Here is a 16,267-nt window from a genome sequence, read left to right as displayed (position 1 = left end):
ACTAAAATCAAACGAGAGATGGCTTTTTCTAATGGATCTGTTATGATATTGGGCCGAAATAGTTGTACTTAAACTTATAGGATACATAATTTTGATATTACAAGGATATTAGCAAATAATATTGGTTAGTGAGGAGAAAACTTGTTACTCCTACTTGTTAGTATAATTAACTCAAATTTACTGAATAGTAATTTAGTTGATTATAATTAAAATAACAAATTTATTTTTATATTTATTAGAATATACTACAATTCAAATTACTCAATATTTTTCTTCCATAAAAATATATACATTTAAAATGATACGGAAAAATGCACAATCGGTAAAGTAAAAGTAAAGAAGAAAATAGCAGTTAAAATATTATTAGTGCAGAGTGGGATCCACATTATTATTAATGTTTAATGTTTTGTAATGATGGGTCATAGTGGTATAAATTGTACTCTAGTAAATAAATTGATGTAATCAGGGATAACTTTCCATAAATGGAAATATTCATATTTTTAAGAGACGGACAAAAATGAAAAGACACATATATTTATGGGACAGAGGAAATATAAGTTAGTATGTAGACACTTTTCATTTTAGGCTGTAAATTTGAGATTAATTTTTTAGGATAATTAAATTAGTACACTAGAATGCAAGATCACTTAAATAAGGAATTATTTCTATATTTAAATACTAAAACAACTATAAAATCCAATTAAACATATAAATTTAATAACTACTATAGATTACGAATGATAATCGCAATACACGTCATACCTATCTAAGGAATTTATATAGAAAAAAGAGATATTCAAATTTCAAAAGAGATATTCACAATGGAGGCTAGCGGATGGGCTAGCCGACCGCTAGCCTCCATTGCGACAATTTAGGCTAGCCGATCGGCGAACTCTAGCCGATTCGCGGGCGCTAGGCGATCCGCTAGCCGCCATTGCGGGCTCGGAATCGGCTAGCCGAATATTTTTTTTAATTATGTAATTTTTTTATAATTTACTTTTTTAATTTAAATAAAGTTATTGCATTTTCCTGTATCTGTGTTGTAAATTTAATTCCGTATTTGTGTGATTGTAATTTTAATTATGTAATTCCGTAATTCGTGTGTGGAAGAAGAGTTTTTTTTTTAAATTAATGTAATTTTTTATTTTAATATTATTATTGAATTTTCCTGTATTTGTGTCGTAAATTTAATTCCGTATTTTGCGTGATTGTAATTTTTAATTATGTAATTCTGTAATTCGTGTGTGGAAGAGGATTTTTTTAAAATTAATGTTATTTTTTTAATTAATGTACTTTTTAAAATTTTAATATTATCATTGAATTTTTCCGTATTTGTGTCGTAAATTTAATTCCGTATTTTGCGTGATTGTAATTTTTAATTATGTAATTCCATAATTCGTGTGTGGAAGATGAGTTTTTTTTTTAAATTAATGTAATTTTTTTAAATTAATGTATTTTTTTAATTTTAATATTATTATTGAATTTTCTTGTATCTGTGTCGTAAATTTAATTCTGTATTTTGTGTGATTGTTAATTATTTGTTTTTATAATTTTGTTTATTGTGGCTAGGCTATGACTGAGCTATTGCTTGTCCAGTTGCTTATCCTGATAATGTGTCAGGTGGAGTTTTTAGGGCTGTTGATGTGGCATGAGGAGTTTGTGGCTAGGCTATGGCTAGACTATTGCTTGTCCAAAGTCATTGAAGATGCTCTAATAGCAAACGGAGAAGGAAAGCATTGGGCCACCCTTTACACCCTGTAGCCAATCAGAAGCATCCAGCAAGACACGCGGCACACGTCAGCGCGTGGATTCACACCTCCAACCAATTGAACATGTACTCGCAGTGATCACACGCGCTTGAAGAGCGAGTGAAATTGGTTATCTGTCACCCCATTCGTCTAATCCTAGAGCGAAAATTACGCGGGGCAGAAGTATAATTATGGAATAATAGAGGGGCCATTGTGATTTGTTGGAATAAATTGGTTGCAGCGTTTTCCTAATCCTAGTTGTGGTATGCAAAGAATCCCATGGCATAAATCGTTGATGCGAAGCCGGAAAATTGTTCTACTTGTTGGTTAGGATTCCACAGAAAGAACACAAATTTGTTTGGGGAGAGCTCAATTGGGAGAAGACGGATTAGAGATCTGTTGAATTTTCCGCCCCATCAATCGTAACAATGGGTCTCTGGGAAGTTTTTCTCAATTGGCTTAGAAGGTGTGTACGTAGAAACAAATATGAATCGTGGACGAATTTGCTTTGCGTCTTTGGATGATTTCGGTGTGTTTTTCCTGAAAATCAATGTGTGTGTGTTTTTTTTTGAATACTTGGCTTGCTATTGAGGAATTTATCCATAGCTCCAGCTTTCGCTTGTTTTTAGCTTTGTTTGTGGCCTTTTTTGCATTTTTACTCTTTTTAGCCTTGTGTTTCTTTTGTTAAGATTGAGGCAACTTGATTGCATTATCAGTTGTCTGCGAGTTATAATTATGTTGATTTCTTTTTTTGGAATTCAGTATTTCTACAGCTGTTTTGCTATGGTCTTTGTATGGTACATGTTGCCAATTTGCGGTGGGTATACAATTACTCAATTGGATAATCTGGTTTGCCAAACAAGAATTTATATGTTTTGCCTTTCTTCTTTTATTGAAAATTCTTCTGCTTATATATTCATATGTACATAGCTTATATCCCAAGGATGTTGGGATATTGTTCCATAAATTCTTTCTTGATTAAGAGTACATTCAACTTTTCAATGATTATAATCCTCGTTCAAGTGCGAAACAATGCCTCTTATGGTTTTGATCCTTAGATCATATGAAAGACACAACCTTTTAATGTGATAATAAATGCAATTATTGAGTTGTCTAGTGGCTTGCTTAACTTACTCTTGGAGCATTAGTGGCCATTGGCCAAAATGTTAAGCATCGTGGTTTGGAAACTTCTTGTAGCCCATGCAATTCGGAAGTAGTTTCTTGTAAAGCCACTGCAATGTGGGCTGGTTGGAAACATGCTAAGCAATTAACTTCTAGTATCGACATATCCTCAGATAATGCTGTGCTGAGTCTCTTGAAATTCAGTTTCTTGCACTTATAGGGTTTCGAGATAGTGTCTTTAGTCCTTTGATGAAGAATTTAGGATAAAACTCTTGTGGTTATTTTTGAGATTTTTCATCACGAGTTACTTTTAAAAGGATGTTGACTCACGTACAATCTTGTGTTGCAGCCTTTTCTTCAAGCAAGAAATGGAACTGTCTCTTATAGGTCTTCAGAATGCTGGGAAAACTTCGCTTGTAAATGTTGTTGCTGTAAGTATATATAGTATCCTTTCTTTGTGATTCGTTCTCTTTGATAATTCTTTATTTGGTCAAGCACTATTCATTTATTTTCCCCTTTCCTTCTCTAGACTGGTGGATACAGTGAAGATATGATCCCAACGGTTAGTTTACTTCTTGATTTCTTAAATATTTGGTTTTTTTGGGTTCTGTCTGGAACACCTACAATTTTCATCTTTACTAATTATATTCTGTTGTGGCACTTCAGGTAGGATTTAATATGCGGAAAGTCACTAAAGGGAATGTTACAATAAAGCTGTGGGATCTTGGAGGTCAACCCAGATTTAGGAGCATGTGGGAGAGATATTGTCGTGCAGTTTCTGCAATTGTGTATGTTACCCGTAACTCTTTCTCCGTTGTTTATTTTCTTTCAGAAGCATTGTTTATGCTGGTCTACATAATTATAAGTTGCCTAATACTACATGATATAAGCCTACCCTCTTATATCTGTTGTCCCTTTGCTACTTTGTGCTTATTATCTAGAAAAAAATCTTTTTAATACTATAATTCAATAGCACCTTAATTATATCGATCCTCAAATATATATGTGAAACCCCTATGCTCTGTTATCAAGGGTGGAATTCTGATGTATCACCTATCATTAAGTAGAAATATTGTGCATGAGTGAGGACCAAAATAGAAAGGAACTCCTATATAGTAAGGGAACGAAATTATCGCAGATTGTAAGTCAGATCTGCCAAATCAATTTAACATACATACATCAATGGGCTATGCTAGCACTAATTGGCTTCTGTTCACAATGTTAATGTTGTCACTAAATTTTGCATCCTGGTGCAGTTACGTTGTTGATGCTGCGGATCCTGATAATATCAGCATCTCCAAAAGCGAGCTTCACGACTTGTTGAGCAAACCATCACTAAGCGGGATCCCATTGCTGGTTCTAGGGAACAAGATTGACAAGCCTGTTGCCCTGTCGAAACAAGCATTGACTGATCAAATGTACGTACAACATGACACGAATCCGACATTCATTTGCTGAACTGTGTGTTTAATTTTTGGATGATGGTGGTGCAGGGATTTGAAGTCGATCACAGACAGAGAAGTATGCTGCTACATGATCTCTTGCAAGAACTCAACGAACATCGATCAAGTGATTGACTGGCTGGTGAAGCATTCGAAGTCAAAGACCTGAACAGAAGATCAACTGCAAGTGCAACCTGTTGTGTTATATAATTTTTTGTGTCTGGGAGTTTGCTATTGTTGATGAGTGCATCAATTTATTTGTGGCCGATGGGTTGCCTCTGCTTTCATTTAAAACTTTTTCTGTATTATATGTTAACTCACTTTTGCTCTATATTCTCCAACTTTTGTCACTCTCTTTCTTTGGCCTTTAATTCCAATTTTTTGCTCTTTAATTCTACCATCTTTGTTTTGTGCAGACACAAAAATGTTTAGCTAAGTTTAGGCGCATAATCTACCCAAACAGAATTTATTTTGTGCTTTTAAACAAAATTACCATAATTTTTTTGCACTTTGTAAATAAATGCGTCGTGACTACTGGGAAGTTCCAAAGATGATCAAAATTCATAAAGTTTTATTAGTAGTACAAGTTTCGTGAGAAATATAGAATTCGATTTTAGTTCATGATAATAGGGACGGATTTTTTAAGATTTAAAGCTTATTTTAGAGATAATAAACTTTTTATATTGCTAAAGATAAAGAAATAAACACACAGACGGGAATGGTTGGCGCTTCTCTTTAACAGAAACCTTAAACCTTGATAACTTCCATGGAAGCTTCAATAGCTCCTCCAAACCTCCCCGCGCTCTCACAAGTTCCTCCAAAACCTCCACAGCCAGACCTCCAGAAGATCAGCCGCAAGCTCCTCAAACACGGCGTTCAGCCCACCCCCAAAATCCTCCACAACCTCCGCAAAAAGGAGCTCCAGAAAATCAACCGCCGCGATGCCAAACACGCCTCCGACCTCACCGACGCCCAAAAGCAAGCAATCTCGGAAGAATCACATTTCCAAGCAATCAAGTTCGAGTACAATAGATTCACGAGAGATGAACAGAGCGCGAAGCTGGTCGGCCGCCCCTGGGAGAGGCTGGACCGCCTCCGATTGCGAGAGCTCTCCGGCGAGGGCGCCGAGCACGACGGGGCGGGGCTGAATCCCGACCGTTTGAGGGAGCTGAGTGACATAATCGAGTGCGAGAGGGATCGTTTCTCGTGGCTGTTGGATGACGATGTTGAGGTCGAGGAAGGGTTGCTCGAGGAGAGGAGTTGGGCGCCGCGAAAGAGGACTGAAGCTGAATCGATTAAGCTTCTCATTGATAGGTATCGAGCTTCTATTTCTTTTTTTTCTTTGTTTTTTTATTCAATTGATTCAATTTTGGTTGTAGTGAACTGGAATTAGGTTTAGGCATTGAACATCTAATTCTTCTTCCTCTGGTTTTTTCAATTGGTTCAGTTCTGGTTTTAGTGAATTGGAATTAGGTTTAGGTATTGAACTTCTAATTCTTTTCCCTCTGTTTTGTTTTCAATTGGCTCAATTCTGGTTGTAGAGTGATTGGAATTAGGTTTTGCTTGATAGGTTGAGTGCAACTGAGCTGAGTGTGAAGGATTGGAAGTTTACGAGGACGATGAGGTACTCGGGCTTGCAGTATACAGAAATGCAAATGTTGAGGATAGTTGAAGGGCTTGGGTACAAGGGGCAATGGAGGCATGCCTGCTCTGTTGTAGAGTGGCTGTACGACTCAAAAGAGCACAAGCATTTTAAGAGCAGGTTCGTCTCTCGACTTTTTGCTTCCCTCCAAGTGCTTGCTTGCTGCAGTTTCTTGAATTTTGATTTGTTGTATTTGACTTTGCAAGTTTAGGTATGTGTATACGAAGTTGTTGACAGTGCTAGGCAGGGCCAAGAAGCCTCGTGAAGCTCTTCGAGTCTTTAATCTGATGCGAGTACTAGTTTTCTTGCAACTATTTTCTTTGCATTGCATTAGATGACTGTGTTAATGGAAGATTAATTATGAGCTGTTTTAGGGAGACACACATATATATCCTGATATGGCAGCATATCATTGTTTGTCCGTTATACTGGGCCAAGCTGGTTTGCTGAAAGAGCTGCTGAATGTGATTGAAACCATGAGGGAGAAACCAAAAAAGATAAAAAATATGAGGCGCAAAAATTGGAGTCCTGAACTTCAACCAGACATTGTTGTATTCAATGCTGTAAGAGAGTTTGGCACTTTCTAAGAGATTTTATGTGTAAAATTATGTTGCTGAACTGGCTGATCCCTAGGTTTTAAATGCTTGTGTTCCGACTTGCCAATGGAAGGGAGTATCGTGGGTCTTTCAGCAGTTGAGAAGGAATGGTCTTAGACCTAATGGAGCAAGCTATGGGCTGGCAATGGAGGTAATTGTTTGTGAAACAGAGAAACAACCTATATTCGAGCATTGCTTTAATTAATTGGACAATTGTTAGCAAAAGATTGTTGCAAGAAGATGCTATGGATGTGTGGCTCTTAGAAATGCGAACTGCGTGATGTAGTTTCTTTTGTAGTGAAGATCCTAAATTTTGTTAATGAAGGCTTAATTTCAATGAAATGAATAGTAGAGAAAAGCTGCCGTGAAAAAAGTTTGAGTGAGCAACTACTTTTTTCATGCTCCTTTTTCCTACTCTGACATGTGATAGCCCTACTTACCAGATTAATTTATCAAATGTAAATGTTATGCTCCACTATATTTATAGTTGATCCTTACCGGTGGTTCTTTTTTGAAGGTAATGCTGAAATCAGGGAAGTATGACCTTGTCCATGGAATTTTCGAGAAAATGAAAAGGAAAGGGGAATCTTTAAAAGCCCTGACGTACAAAGGTAGTAGCATTATCATCCCATCACTAACATTTTTCCTAATAAGTATTCATTACTGGATTATCTACTCTTTCCATTACCAGTTCTTGTCAGAGCATTCTGGGAAGAAGGTAAAGTTGATGATGCTGTTCGAGCTGTCAGGGATATGGAAAAAAGAGGGATAATTGGAACAAGAAGTGTTTACTATGAGCTAGCTCGCTGCCTTTGTTTCTATGGCAGGTGGCAAGAAGCAATTCGTGAGGTCAGTTCTCACAAGGATTTTATATATAACTTTTTGAATATGAGTCAGCATTTGAATGGAATGGTGTTGGTTTATCTGAATAAATAGCTCTTAAAGGTAGATGATTTACATTTGGGTGTAGCCGTATAAGATGAGAATCATACATGAATGAACGTTCTTTCTGGAAAGGGGTAACAATTTGTTTCTGGTTTCTTATTATTTGTTCTTGTGCATTATTTCTGTAGGTTGAGAAGTTAAAGAATCTTCGTCCAAAAAGGCCTCTTGCAGTAACTTTTACAGGCATGATACTTTCGTCCATGGATGGTGGACATGTTCAAGATTGTATATCGCTCTATGAACACTGCAAAACACGCATGGCTCCTGATATTGGTCTGATAAATGCCATGTTGAAAGTTTACGGCCGGAATGATATGTTTCTTAAAGCTAAAGAGTTGTTTGAAGAGACCAGGAGAAATGATTCAGGTTCTCAAGTTGGTGAGCATGGTGCGAAAGCAGATAGTTTCACTTTCAGCTCCATGCTCGAGACATCTGCAAGCGCTCTCCAGTGGGAGTACTTCGAGCATGTGTACAAAGCGATGACCCTTTCGGGTCATCAAATTGATCAACGTAAACACTCTTCTCTATTAGTCGAAGCATCCGAAGCTGGAAAGGTACAGCTTGTTCACTTTTACCTTAACAAGCCTTGAATTATGTGACATTCTAACTTTGATTGTTGTTAATTAAATTTTTATCCTTGGTGATTTAGTGGCATTTGCTGGAACATTCGTTTAATTCGATTCTTGAAGCTGGTGAGATCCCTCCTCTAGCATTCTTCACTGAAATGGCTTGTCAAGCCATTATCCAATGTGACTATGAAAAAGCTGTGAATATTTTCAACACGATGGGTCATGCTCCGTTTCAAGTCAGTTTCGAAGATTGGATTGACTTCTTTGAGAGAAACAGAGACAGGTTGGATCAGGCTACTCTTATAGAACTTCAGGAGGAACTCACCAGACATGAATTACGAAGAGAACTCACAGTCTTGAATCTGTCACGAGCGTTGGAATTCATGTGTGAGGACAAGGTAAATTCAGTAGAGAAGGTTTCTGAAGACTTGGGCATAAGCAGAGGCACATTGCTTGATTACCAATCGAGTGGCAGCAGAATCGAAACAGATGGCGCGTCTAGTACGCCTGAGTTGTGCGATGAAAACGGTCGTGTGAGGTCCCATCCTGCCCGGATGGCTGAGAATTTCGACCGTAATTTGGTATCAGGAAGTTGGAGTGATGACACAGACTCTGAAGATGGAGAGTGGGACTCTGACAATGATGAGTTCAACTCGGAAAAATCAGATACTCCTTCAGCCTATGAGATTCTCGAAATTTGGAATAAAAAGTGAAGCATATCTTTTTCAGCTGTGTTGGATTTTATTCCATTGCTGGTGAGAAAGTGTATTATAGTAGAGAATTTCCTCGAGAGAGATTTAAATGGGATTATGGATACAAATGAAGATATTTTGTCTGCTCTCAGTAGCTACATATGAAAATTTAATTTGGTTCTTATTAAAAAGTGAATCCTCCCAACTTCACTCTCGTCCATAGTCCATACCTTCACAGCGCTTCCTTTAATTCATATATTCATTTGAACTATACACACTGGAGTCTTATCAATGTTGTTCACTTACATAAATAAAACATGATACTACTTGGTTTTGTTAAAATAACACCACCTCACTGTGAGACCACGTATCCAGCAATATTATAAACGCTACACAGCCGAGAAAAATTAATATATAGTGTATTGGATATTGCTGGCCGAGAAAATTTACCCTTGAGCATTTCTTATGATTGCCACATGACAGTTGATTATTCATCCACGTGTACAAATGATTGGTTGAAAATTGTGGTATGATGTTATTTTAAGAGGTGTTGTCATTTTAACGCACTCCTACCGCTTAATATTGGAACAATACCATATATTGGCATTCACACGGGCCAAACTAATATTGAGTAATTTTGGAAATTCAATCCAAGGACAAGTTAATCTTAGAACCACGAACAACAACATAAGTGGCGGCTACTTACTAAATTGGTATAGGTAGCACAATAAGTCAAGTAACCACACCAGGTACGTTATTATTATCATAAATACAATGCAATAAAACGGGGGGAAATGAAAGGAAAATTATCTAATAAAATTGATCTCGCTGTAGTAAACATGTCGTGAAGAAAATTAACACATGCAGAGAGATGTCTATTTTCAAATGCGAGCAACATAAGAATTAGCTTGAGTCACGTATCTCACCCACCGATATGGGTTGGTAGTTTTGCCCTTCTTAGCTATCTGCAAGTACTTCACCTGTATTCACACACCAACTTGGTTACAATCACCGAAAAACTATAATCTTTACCATTTTACATCGTCCGTTAAAAGTTAATATGTACAACAATCAAAATGCTTGAACTAAGGGTGTATGTGCAAGTATATAAACCACTCAGCATCAACAGAGGACAGATCCTTTTGTTGATGGCGTGTGGTTTGCAATCACGTGTGTGTTTTCCGATTCTGTTAATGTCTATGTTGTGTGTAATTTCTCAAAAGAAAAATGCTTGAACTGAGAAACGACACTAAAAATGGTGACTCGAGTAATAACATAAAACATGGGCACATAATTTAGTAAAAGGAAATGCTGAGGAGACTATCATAAGACAATAATGTAAGTTCTCACTAGAAACGAATAGGTAAATAATGCCAATGCAACAAACAAGAGATTTTGTATGCATGGGTTGGGAAATTTGAATGAACACTGAGCCAATCATTCTGGGCAAGGTTAAAAAAACTTAAAATGAATACTATTTCATTTTCTTTTTCTTTTTTTGGCTGAAAAGAAGTCCTGAACACTTTTTTAGTAAATACTCTTTTATTTGTTTAGTCACTGAGCTTTGACTCCTGTGTCATAAGAAATTTATCAAATCAATCCACTTGGGCTTTATTTTATTTATTTATCTGTGTGGACCAATAGCATACATAGCACGAAGCACTTATGAAGATTAGTCCAACAACTATAGATCAGGAAGCATCACTTCGATTTTAAATCATAACGTCAACTTTACCTGTAGTCTTGAAGGGTTGTACATAGGTATTGTGAATGTCAAACTCACAGGCCCAGCTTCTTTAGTGATATTTCCTGTGAAACCAAGCAACAATGGCATTAGATATAAGGCAAGACAATACAAGATCAAGCAAACAAAATCAGGCATAAATTTTACAAGTTGCACAAACATACCATGCAATTCCTGTGAAAAATTTAACTTTGCTCGTAGAGTGTGTTCTGAACCCCCTACAATCTGTTGAACATGAGCACTTATTAGCAACAATTTTGAAAGATGAGACTACTAGTAAACACAAAAACATAATTCAAGCACGAATCATTCAGTAGCAGGAGATGTTACCTTCTTGATGTTCCATTCAAGTTTCTTTTGCGATTCTTTGAAATCAGCATTCTGACCAACTATACCGCGATCCAAGTCAAAATTGACTCTAAAATGCAACACAAAAAATAAGTTTTTTAGTATTTCACGAGCACAAATAGGACTGAAACTGTATAAAAGCAGCTAGTAGATGCTCACAAATTCATTCTACAGATGTAGGTAAAGGAAATATCCAACTAGATCTAGAATGCCATGCTATTGTACAGAACCACATATGCAACTGAAATAATTATCGAGTATTTTGGGTTTGATAAGCAGTAGACTATATAGAATCTAAGCATGACACATCTGGATACTAATAACCATAACACTCAGCAATCGTTAAATCATGTAAAAAAGGAAGAATGAACGTGAGAGATTTCTTTTCAAGTGGTCAAGTGTCATCTCAGATTCCCAATTTAGATTTTTTTTAAAAATATTTATTTATAAGGGCATGCAGTGCCTTCAACACAATCATTACCGAGACCAACTGCAAACTTCAATTAGGCATAGGTGCAACATCAATAGGTTTGATGCATACCGAACCAGAACTTAAACAGCACAGAGATTTGTACTAAACCACACGCGTCTTTAGATATTTTAAATCTCAAGATGAATTAGTTAAGCTCATTCCTGAATTACAGCTTGAAACCTAATTTGATGGCCAGGGTCTGTAGTGTGTACCTTCTTTACTATTCAATCTAGATGGAGATCAGGTTATCAATTAAAAGTATCTAGGAAAGCCAAGATATAAAAAATATCAGGTTGTGCGACTCCTCTAGATAGGCTAGAACTGAGAAAATGATCAGTGAGGTCAAGAATTTCCCATATATCTAGACAAAGAACTGTAATTATGCTAAAACTGGAGGACCAAAAGAGAAACAACCAAGATTTAGTACCAGTAATGAACAACACTGTCATAGAAGTACTAACGGTCAAAGTTTTACCTTGTTGTATATGTTGGTAATGGCATTTCTATTAAAATAGTGTTAGCAGTGATGCTTGAAGGAAACTCAGCACGTATCTTCAGAATCACCTCAGCCTAACAGCAAAAGAAAATTAAATTAAGTGGTTACATCACTTAAATAAGCTCATGATGTATCCACAACATAATACAGTTCCAATTAACAATACCTTTAGTGATCCTGCTTCTTCAATTAAGGTGTTGACTGTAAAGGGTGGCTTAAATTCCTGAGTAATGCGATAATTCATGACAGGAAACTCCCCATCAGGTGGTACCTAAGTAAAATCAAACAATAAAAAAACACCTCTTTAAGGAAAATAAATTAAAAGACCACATCAAAACAGTAGAATTTTGCAAACCAAACTACAGCTCTTACCAGACTCAGTGTTCTGTCTATATCGAAATTATCCATATGTACAGATTCATGAAAATTGCAGTCATCCAGAATAACTGCTCCTGTCCCTGAAGAACCACTATAGCCTATTGCAAAAAAAGGCAAATGCCCTGATGTCACAGACTCACACCACATGAAGGTACTGACATAAAAAAATATAAAAAGCTGCCTATCAAAACAGGATTACGTTGTAAATGAATCAGACGACATAAGATATACAAAATCAAAACTGGTATTGCCAAAAGATCAATCAAGAGAATACCAAAACTCGGTACGCTGCCTCTTCCAATGTGTAGGTCATCATTGAGAGCTAATCTGATTTCTGGGTTTCCCGTTAAATAACTCTTCATTTGAATAGTACCATCAATTTCAGAAGTCAATACATATCCCTGTTCATCATCATTTGACCTAGCTTAGGTCAGTACTTAAGTGACATAGCATATTTAAGACTTTCACATTGAACAAGAGATGATAAAAACCCTAGAACAAGATGTTAAATGTACTAAATGTGGACTAATAAAGAATTAGTAGTACAAGATTAGACCTCTATCATTTCATCTCTGCAGCTCAAATTCCCACAAAAATCACTATATACATATACAATTATACATACATTCAATTCTGGATGTAATCTATATGTTACTTTAAATCTAGGCAGCTCCTATCCTTCCATCAGCAAATGAGAGTGGATTAACTAGTTATTTAGTTATTGAGGAAAAGTAATAATAAAAATTCATAATCTACAACAAATTACAACATTACACCAAGTCTTTTCAAGATGCTCCAAGCCTCCAACAAATAACAGTCAAGGGTATCAGCAAAAGAACATAGGCAAGCTGAAGAGATGGAACTGTAACTTACACTGGAGCTGAAGGTAACACTTATTTTCTCAATGATATCTACAAAGATTTCCTCCCTTTTCCTGCCGCCGGGATCATTTGCCACGACTGATTTTGTAACAGCAGTACCAGGCATTCTTTTGTTTCCTTGCTGAATAAAACAAAAAGTTGCCGTCAGACTCATGAATACTTAAACTAGGCCATATTCAACTGTCACATTAAACATTAGTAAAAACATGTATTTTGAATATTTTACACATATTTATCATAAAACCTAATACCATAAATAAGGCTGCAGGGCCCAGAGTCGGCAAGCGTGCAGCGTCAACCACAATCGGTTCGTTGAAGACATATGACTTCAATACCTCAGTAGATGTTGTTTGAACATATCCAAAATCCTGCGATCAGAACATAGGTATTGGCAAACAACCAGAAATATAAATTGTAGGGATCATAACTCCTAAGAATGAAAAGAATTTTTTTTAATAAAAAACTATGAAAAAATATAAGGAAGATTCACTGGGAAGTCTATGTCGTATATTAAATTGATATAACTTCTACATCACGGACAAAAATAGGTAAAAATACATGAAATACTCCCTCCGTCCCCAAAGAATATGCACTTTGGGGTCGGCTCGGATTTTAATGTAAAATTGGTAAAGTAAGAGAGGGGTAGAGAGAAAAAGTAAATAAAGTATTGTTAGTGGAGAATGGGTCCCACCTCATTAGAGAGAAAAGACTTTCCAAAATTAGAAAGTGCATATTCTTGTGGGACGGACTAAAAAGGAAAGAAGTGCATATTCTTGTGGGACGGAGGGAGTAATTATTACTCCCTCCGTCCCAAGATAAGCGAAGCGCTTCTTTTGGCCACAGGATTTAAGGAATTGATATTTAAATAGTTAAAATGAAGAGAGCAAAGTATGAGAGAGAAAAGTAGAGGAGTGAAGAGGGTGGAAAATAAAGTAAGTGAGATGATTTTTTGCTAAAAAGGGAAATGACTCACTTATAGTGGGACATCCCAAAAAAGAATATGACTCGCTTATCTTGGGACGGAGGGAGTATAAAAATGCCCATAGCATATTATTCTTAGGACAACATGCATCATTAAACTACAATACCATATATTTTGGTTCATACTTACTATAACTTCATCAAGAAGCTCATAGACTAGCACAAAATTTTTTCGCATAGACTCTTCACTAAGAACTCCAAGGTAATCTTTGATGGCACGCGCAATCCTCTGCAAAAGCTCTAAAGCTAAGGAAGGGGCCAAGTTGGTTCTTGTGGTTGCGACAAATAGCAGGCCAACGACCTTCACATGGAAATAGTTTACGCCATCCAGATTCTGTCCATGAAGATGTGAAACAAAATAAAATTAGTAGTCCAACTCTAGCATTACTTTCATGTGCTAGCAAGTCATTCTAGAAAAACAGGATATGGTCGGGAGTGATAAATCTTGATGTTTGTGTAGCATATAACAGAAATTAGGCCATTAGAAAAATAAGTGTGATTTAATAAGCATATCAACCAAAGCCATGAAGGCATTTTGTATCATCTAGCCCAAAATGATAATGCAAGTTAAATGCAAAATGTTATTGAAAATACAACTGAACAAAACACAACTAAACCAGGGGATGAAGTTTTTCACTTCAAAAACACTATGTTAGGATAGATAAAAACAACTGATTCATGTAAATATATCAGTCTTTATTAGCAATGTTAATCAATAAAAGGTGTGAAAGTATAAATATGTCACTAAAAATACCCACAAAGACAGGTGGTGCTTCCTCTTTGCCATCTTCTTTCCAGAACTTTACTTTGCGGAAGAATATCTCTGCACTTCCTTTCTGTACATCACGGCGATCTGCATATGCAACATTATAATCAGCTCAAAGTAAAAAAAAAAGCAGAAAACAGTAAAGATAGGCTACTGAAATATGGCCCAGTTTACAACCCTCAAAAGGTCATAGCCAATCAGATGGACTGATCATACTTACAACTAACTTCCATCAGGTGCGAGTAGAAGATCAAATCAACAATTCAGGTCCAAATATATCAGAGATTAATCAACATAAGACATTCCTTAGAAGATCACTGAAACTCCAAATAATTACAGGCATGCAAATATAAAACCCCCACCTATACGGATATACCTATTAACTAAGATACCACTCTGATTCCTCTCTAAGTAACAGATCTGCATAGAATTTTAAAATCAAACGAACTTCACTAAGCTGAATCTGAAAGTAAGGCAAGAAGTTCAAAGCAATCACCAGATGAAAATATTGATAATAATAATAATAATAATTTAATCGGACAGTTGAAGCGTATAGAAGAACTACCCTACATTGAACGACTTAAACATAAAATTGAAACAAGGCAATCTGTGCGATTTTGTAAGAGAAAGAGAGAGGAGCATACAGTCTCGGAAGACGATGTTATCGCCTCTCTGCGAAAGCACGAAGAACTGGGAGATCATCACGATGAACAGCTAACAGCTACAATTCACGGCTCGCTCAACTCGATTCCTGAATCGAGTAATGTATGAAGAACATCTGTTATTTCAACATGTATTTCCTTAGAAAGGGAAATTGCAATTTAACCCCTTCAGCATTCTAGTTTTACAATTTAACCCATTTCAACATTTTAATTTTATGAGCATCCGCAGCGGCGGACTTCCCGGTGGACGTCGGACCGGCGTGCCAGACGTCCGTCATTATGCAGCATGCATACGGATACGGACGTCTTCTGAGGACACCGGAATTCCGGGGACGTCCGTCGTAACGTCCGCCATTGCGATGACACGACGGTCGTCCCGGCGGACGTCCTGATTTTTTATTATTAAAAAAAAAACTCTATATATACGCCTCGTTGAACTTCATTTCATTCACACCACTTGTTTTAACGAGTTTCTTTCTCTACTTACTTTTCTTTTAAAGATAAATGCAACACCGCTATAGTGATTCCCCCGTTACGACCGACTCACAAACGCCGACTTTTTCGTTAGAGTTGGGGGAAGTCCCGACGGAAGTGCACCGATGTCCGGGATGATGCTGGGGTACTACAATATGTACCTCCTTGGTGTGGGATGATGCCCCAAATGCCCCGAGATGATTGCCGCGATGACTCAAATGCCCGGTTAAATCTCCTAATTGATCTGCAATGTTCTATCTTCATACTGTACAATCTCCTAAATCTCCTAAATGTGAACGAATGAGATCA

At 36.7% G+C, this 16,267-nt stretch overlaps 2 protein-coding genes across 2 annotated transcripts; one reads left to right on the top strand and one right to left on the bottom strand.

Annotated features, from left to right (window-relative positions):
- The first annotated feature begins 1,968 nt into the window (after window positions 1-1,968).
- LOC121771899 (pentatricopeptide repeat-containing protein At5g67570, chloroplastic) lies at window positions 1,969-8,947 on the top strand. The gene is made up of 15 exons (XM_042168796.1): window positions 1,969-2,214; window positions 3,220-3,301; window positions 3,400-3,432; window positions 3,537-3,658; window positions 4,127-4,288; window positions 4,364-4,454; window positions 5,229-5,626; window positions 5,883-6,074; window positions 6,166-6,247; window positions 6,329-6,517; window positions 6,588-6,701; window positions 7,068-7,161; window positions 7,242-7,399; window positions 7,624-8,049; window positions 8,145-8,947. The coding sequence occupies exons 1-15, from the start codon at window positions 2,177-2,179 to the stop codon at window positions 8,775-8,777; spliced, it is 2,814 nt and encodes a 937-aa protein (XP_042024730.1). The 5' UTR covers window positions 1,969-2,176; the 3' UTR covers window positions 8,778-8,947.
- A 476-nt stretch (window positions 8,948-9,423) lies between these two features.
- Window positions 9,424-15,621, bottom strand: LOC121772509 (AP-4 complex subunit mu-like). The gene is made up of 13 exons (XM_042169639.1): window positions 15,467-15,621; window positions 14,815-14,909; window positions 14,187-14,390; window positions 13,327-13,443; window positions 13,068-13,196; window positions 12,469-12,595; window positions 12,189-12,292; window positions 11,983-12,087; window positions 11,796-11,890; window positions 10,831-10,918; window positions 10,665-10,725; window positions 10,492-10,565; window positions 9,424-9,736 (listed from the first exon to the last, which is right to left on the bottom strand). The coding sequence occupies exons 1-13, from the start codon at window positions 15,522-15,524 to the stop codon at window positions 9,638-9,640; spliced, it is 1,356 nt and encodes a 451-aa protein (XP_042025573.1). The 5' UTR covers window positions 15,525-15,621; the 3' UTR covers window positions 9,424-9,637.
- Between the last annotated feature and the right edge of the window lie 646 nt (window positions 15,622-16,267).

The sequence above is a fragment of the Salvia splendens genome, chromosome 16 (assembly GCF_004379255.2).
Source record: "Salvia splendens isolate huo1 chromosome 16, SspV2, whole genome shotgun sequence".
NCBI classification, from domain to species: domain Eukaryota; kingdom Viridiplantae; phylum Streptophyta; class Magnoliopsida; order Lamiales; family Lamiaceae; genus Salvia; species Salvia splendens.
The sequence above is the reverse complement of the archived record's forward strand: the minus strand, read 5'-3'. Positions and strand labels throughout refer to the sequence as shown.

Bases quoted from the DNA above. Each gene is read 5' to 3' on its own strand.
- LOC121771899 (XM_042168796.1), top strand. From the start codon at position 2,177: ATGGGTCTCTGGGAAGTTTTTCTCAATTGGCTTAGAAG. The intron at 6,075-6,165 runs GTTCGTCTCTCG...TTGCAAGTTTAG, and splicing joins CACAAGCATTTTAAGAGCAG to GTATGTGTATACGAAGTTGT. The intron at 6,702-7,067 runs GTAATTGTTTGT...TCTTTTTTGAAG, and splicing joins GCTATGGGCTGGCAATGGAG to GTAATGCTGAAATCAGGGAA.
- LOC121772509 (XM_042169639.1), bottom strand. From the start codon at position 15,524: ATGATCTCCCAGTTCTTCGTGCTTTCGCAGAGAGGCGATAACATCGTC. The intron at 12,293-12,468 runs GTATTCTCTTGA...TTTTTGCAATAG, and splicing joins AGGCAGCGTACCGAGTTTTG to GCTATAGTGGTTCTTCAGGG. The intron at 10,566-10,664 runs GTATGTTTGTGC...TTGGTTTCACAG, and splicing joins TTTTTCACAGGAATTGCATG to GAAATATCACTAAAGAAGCT.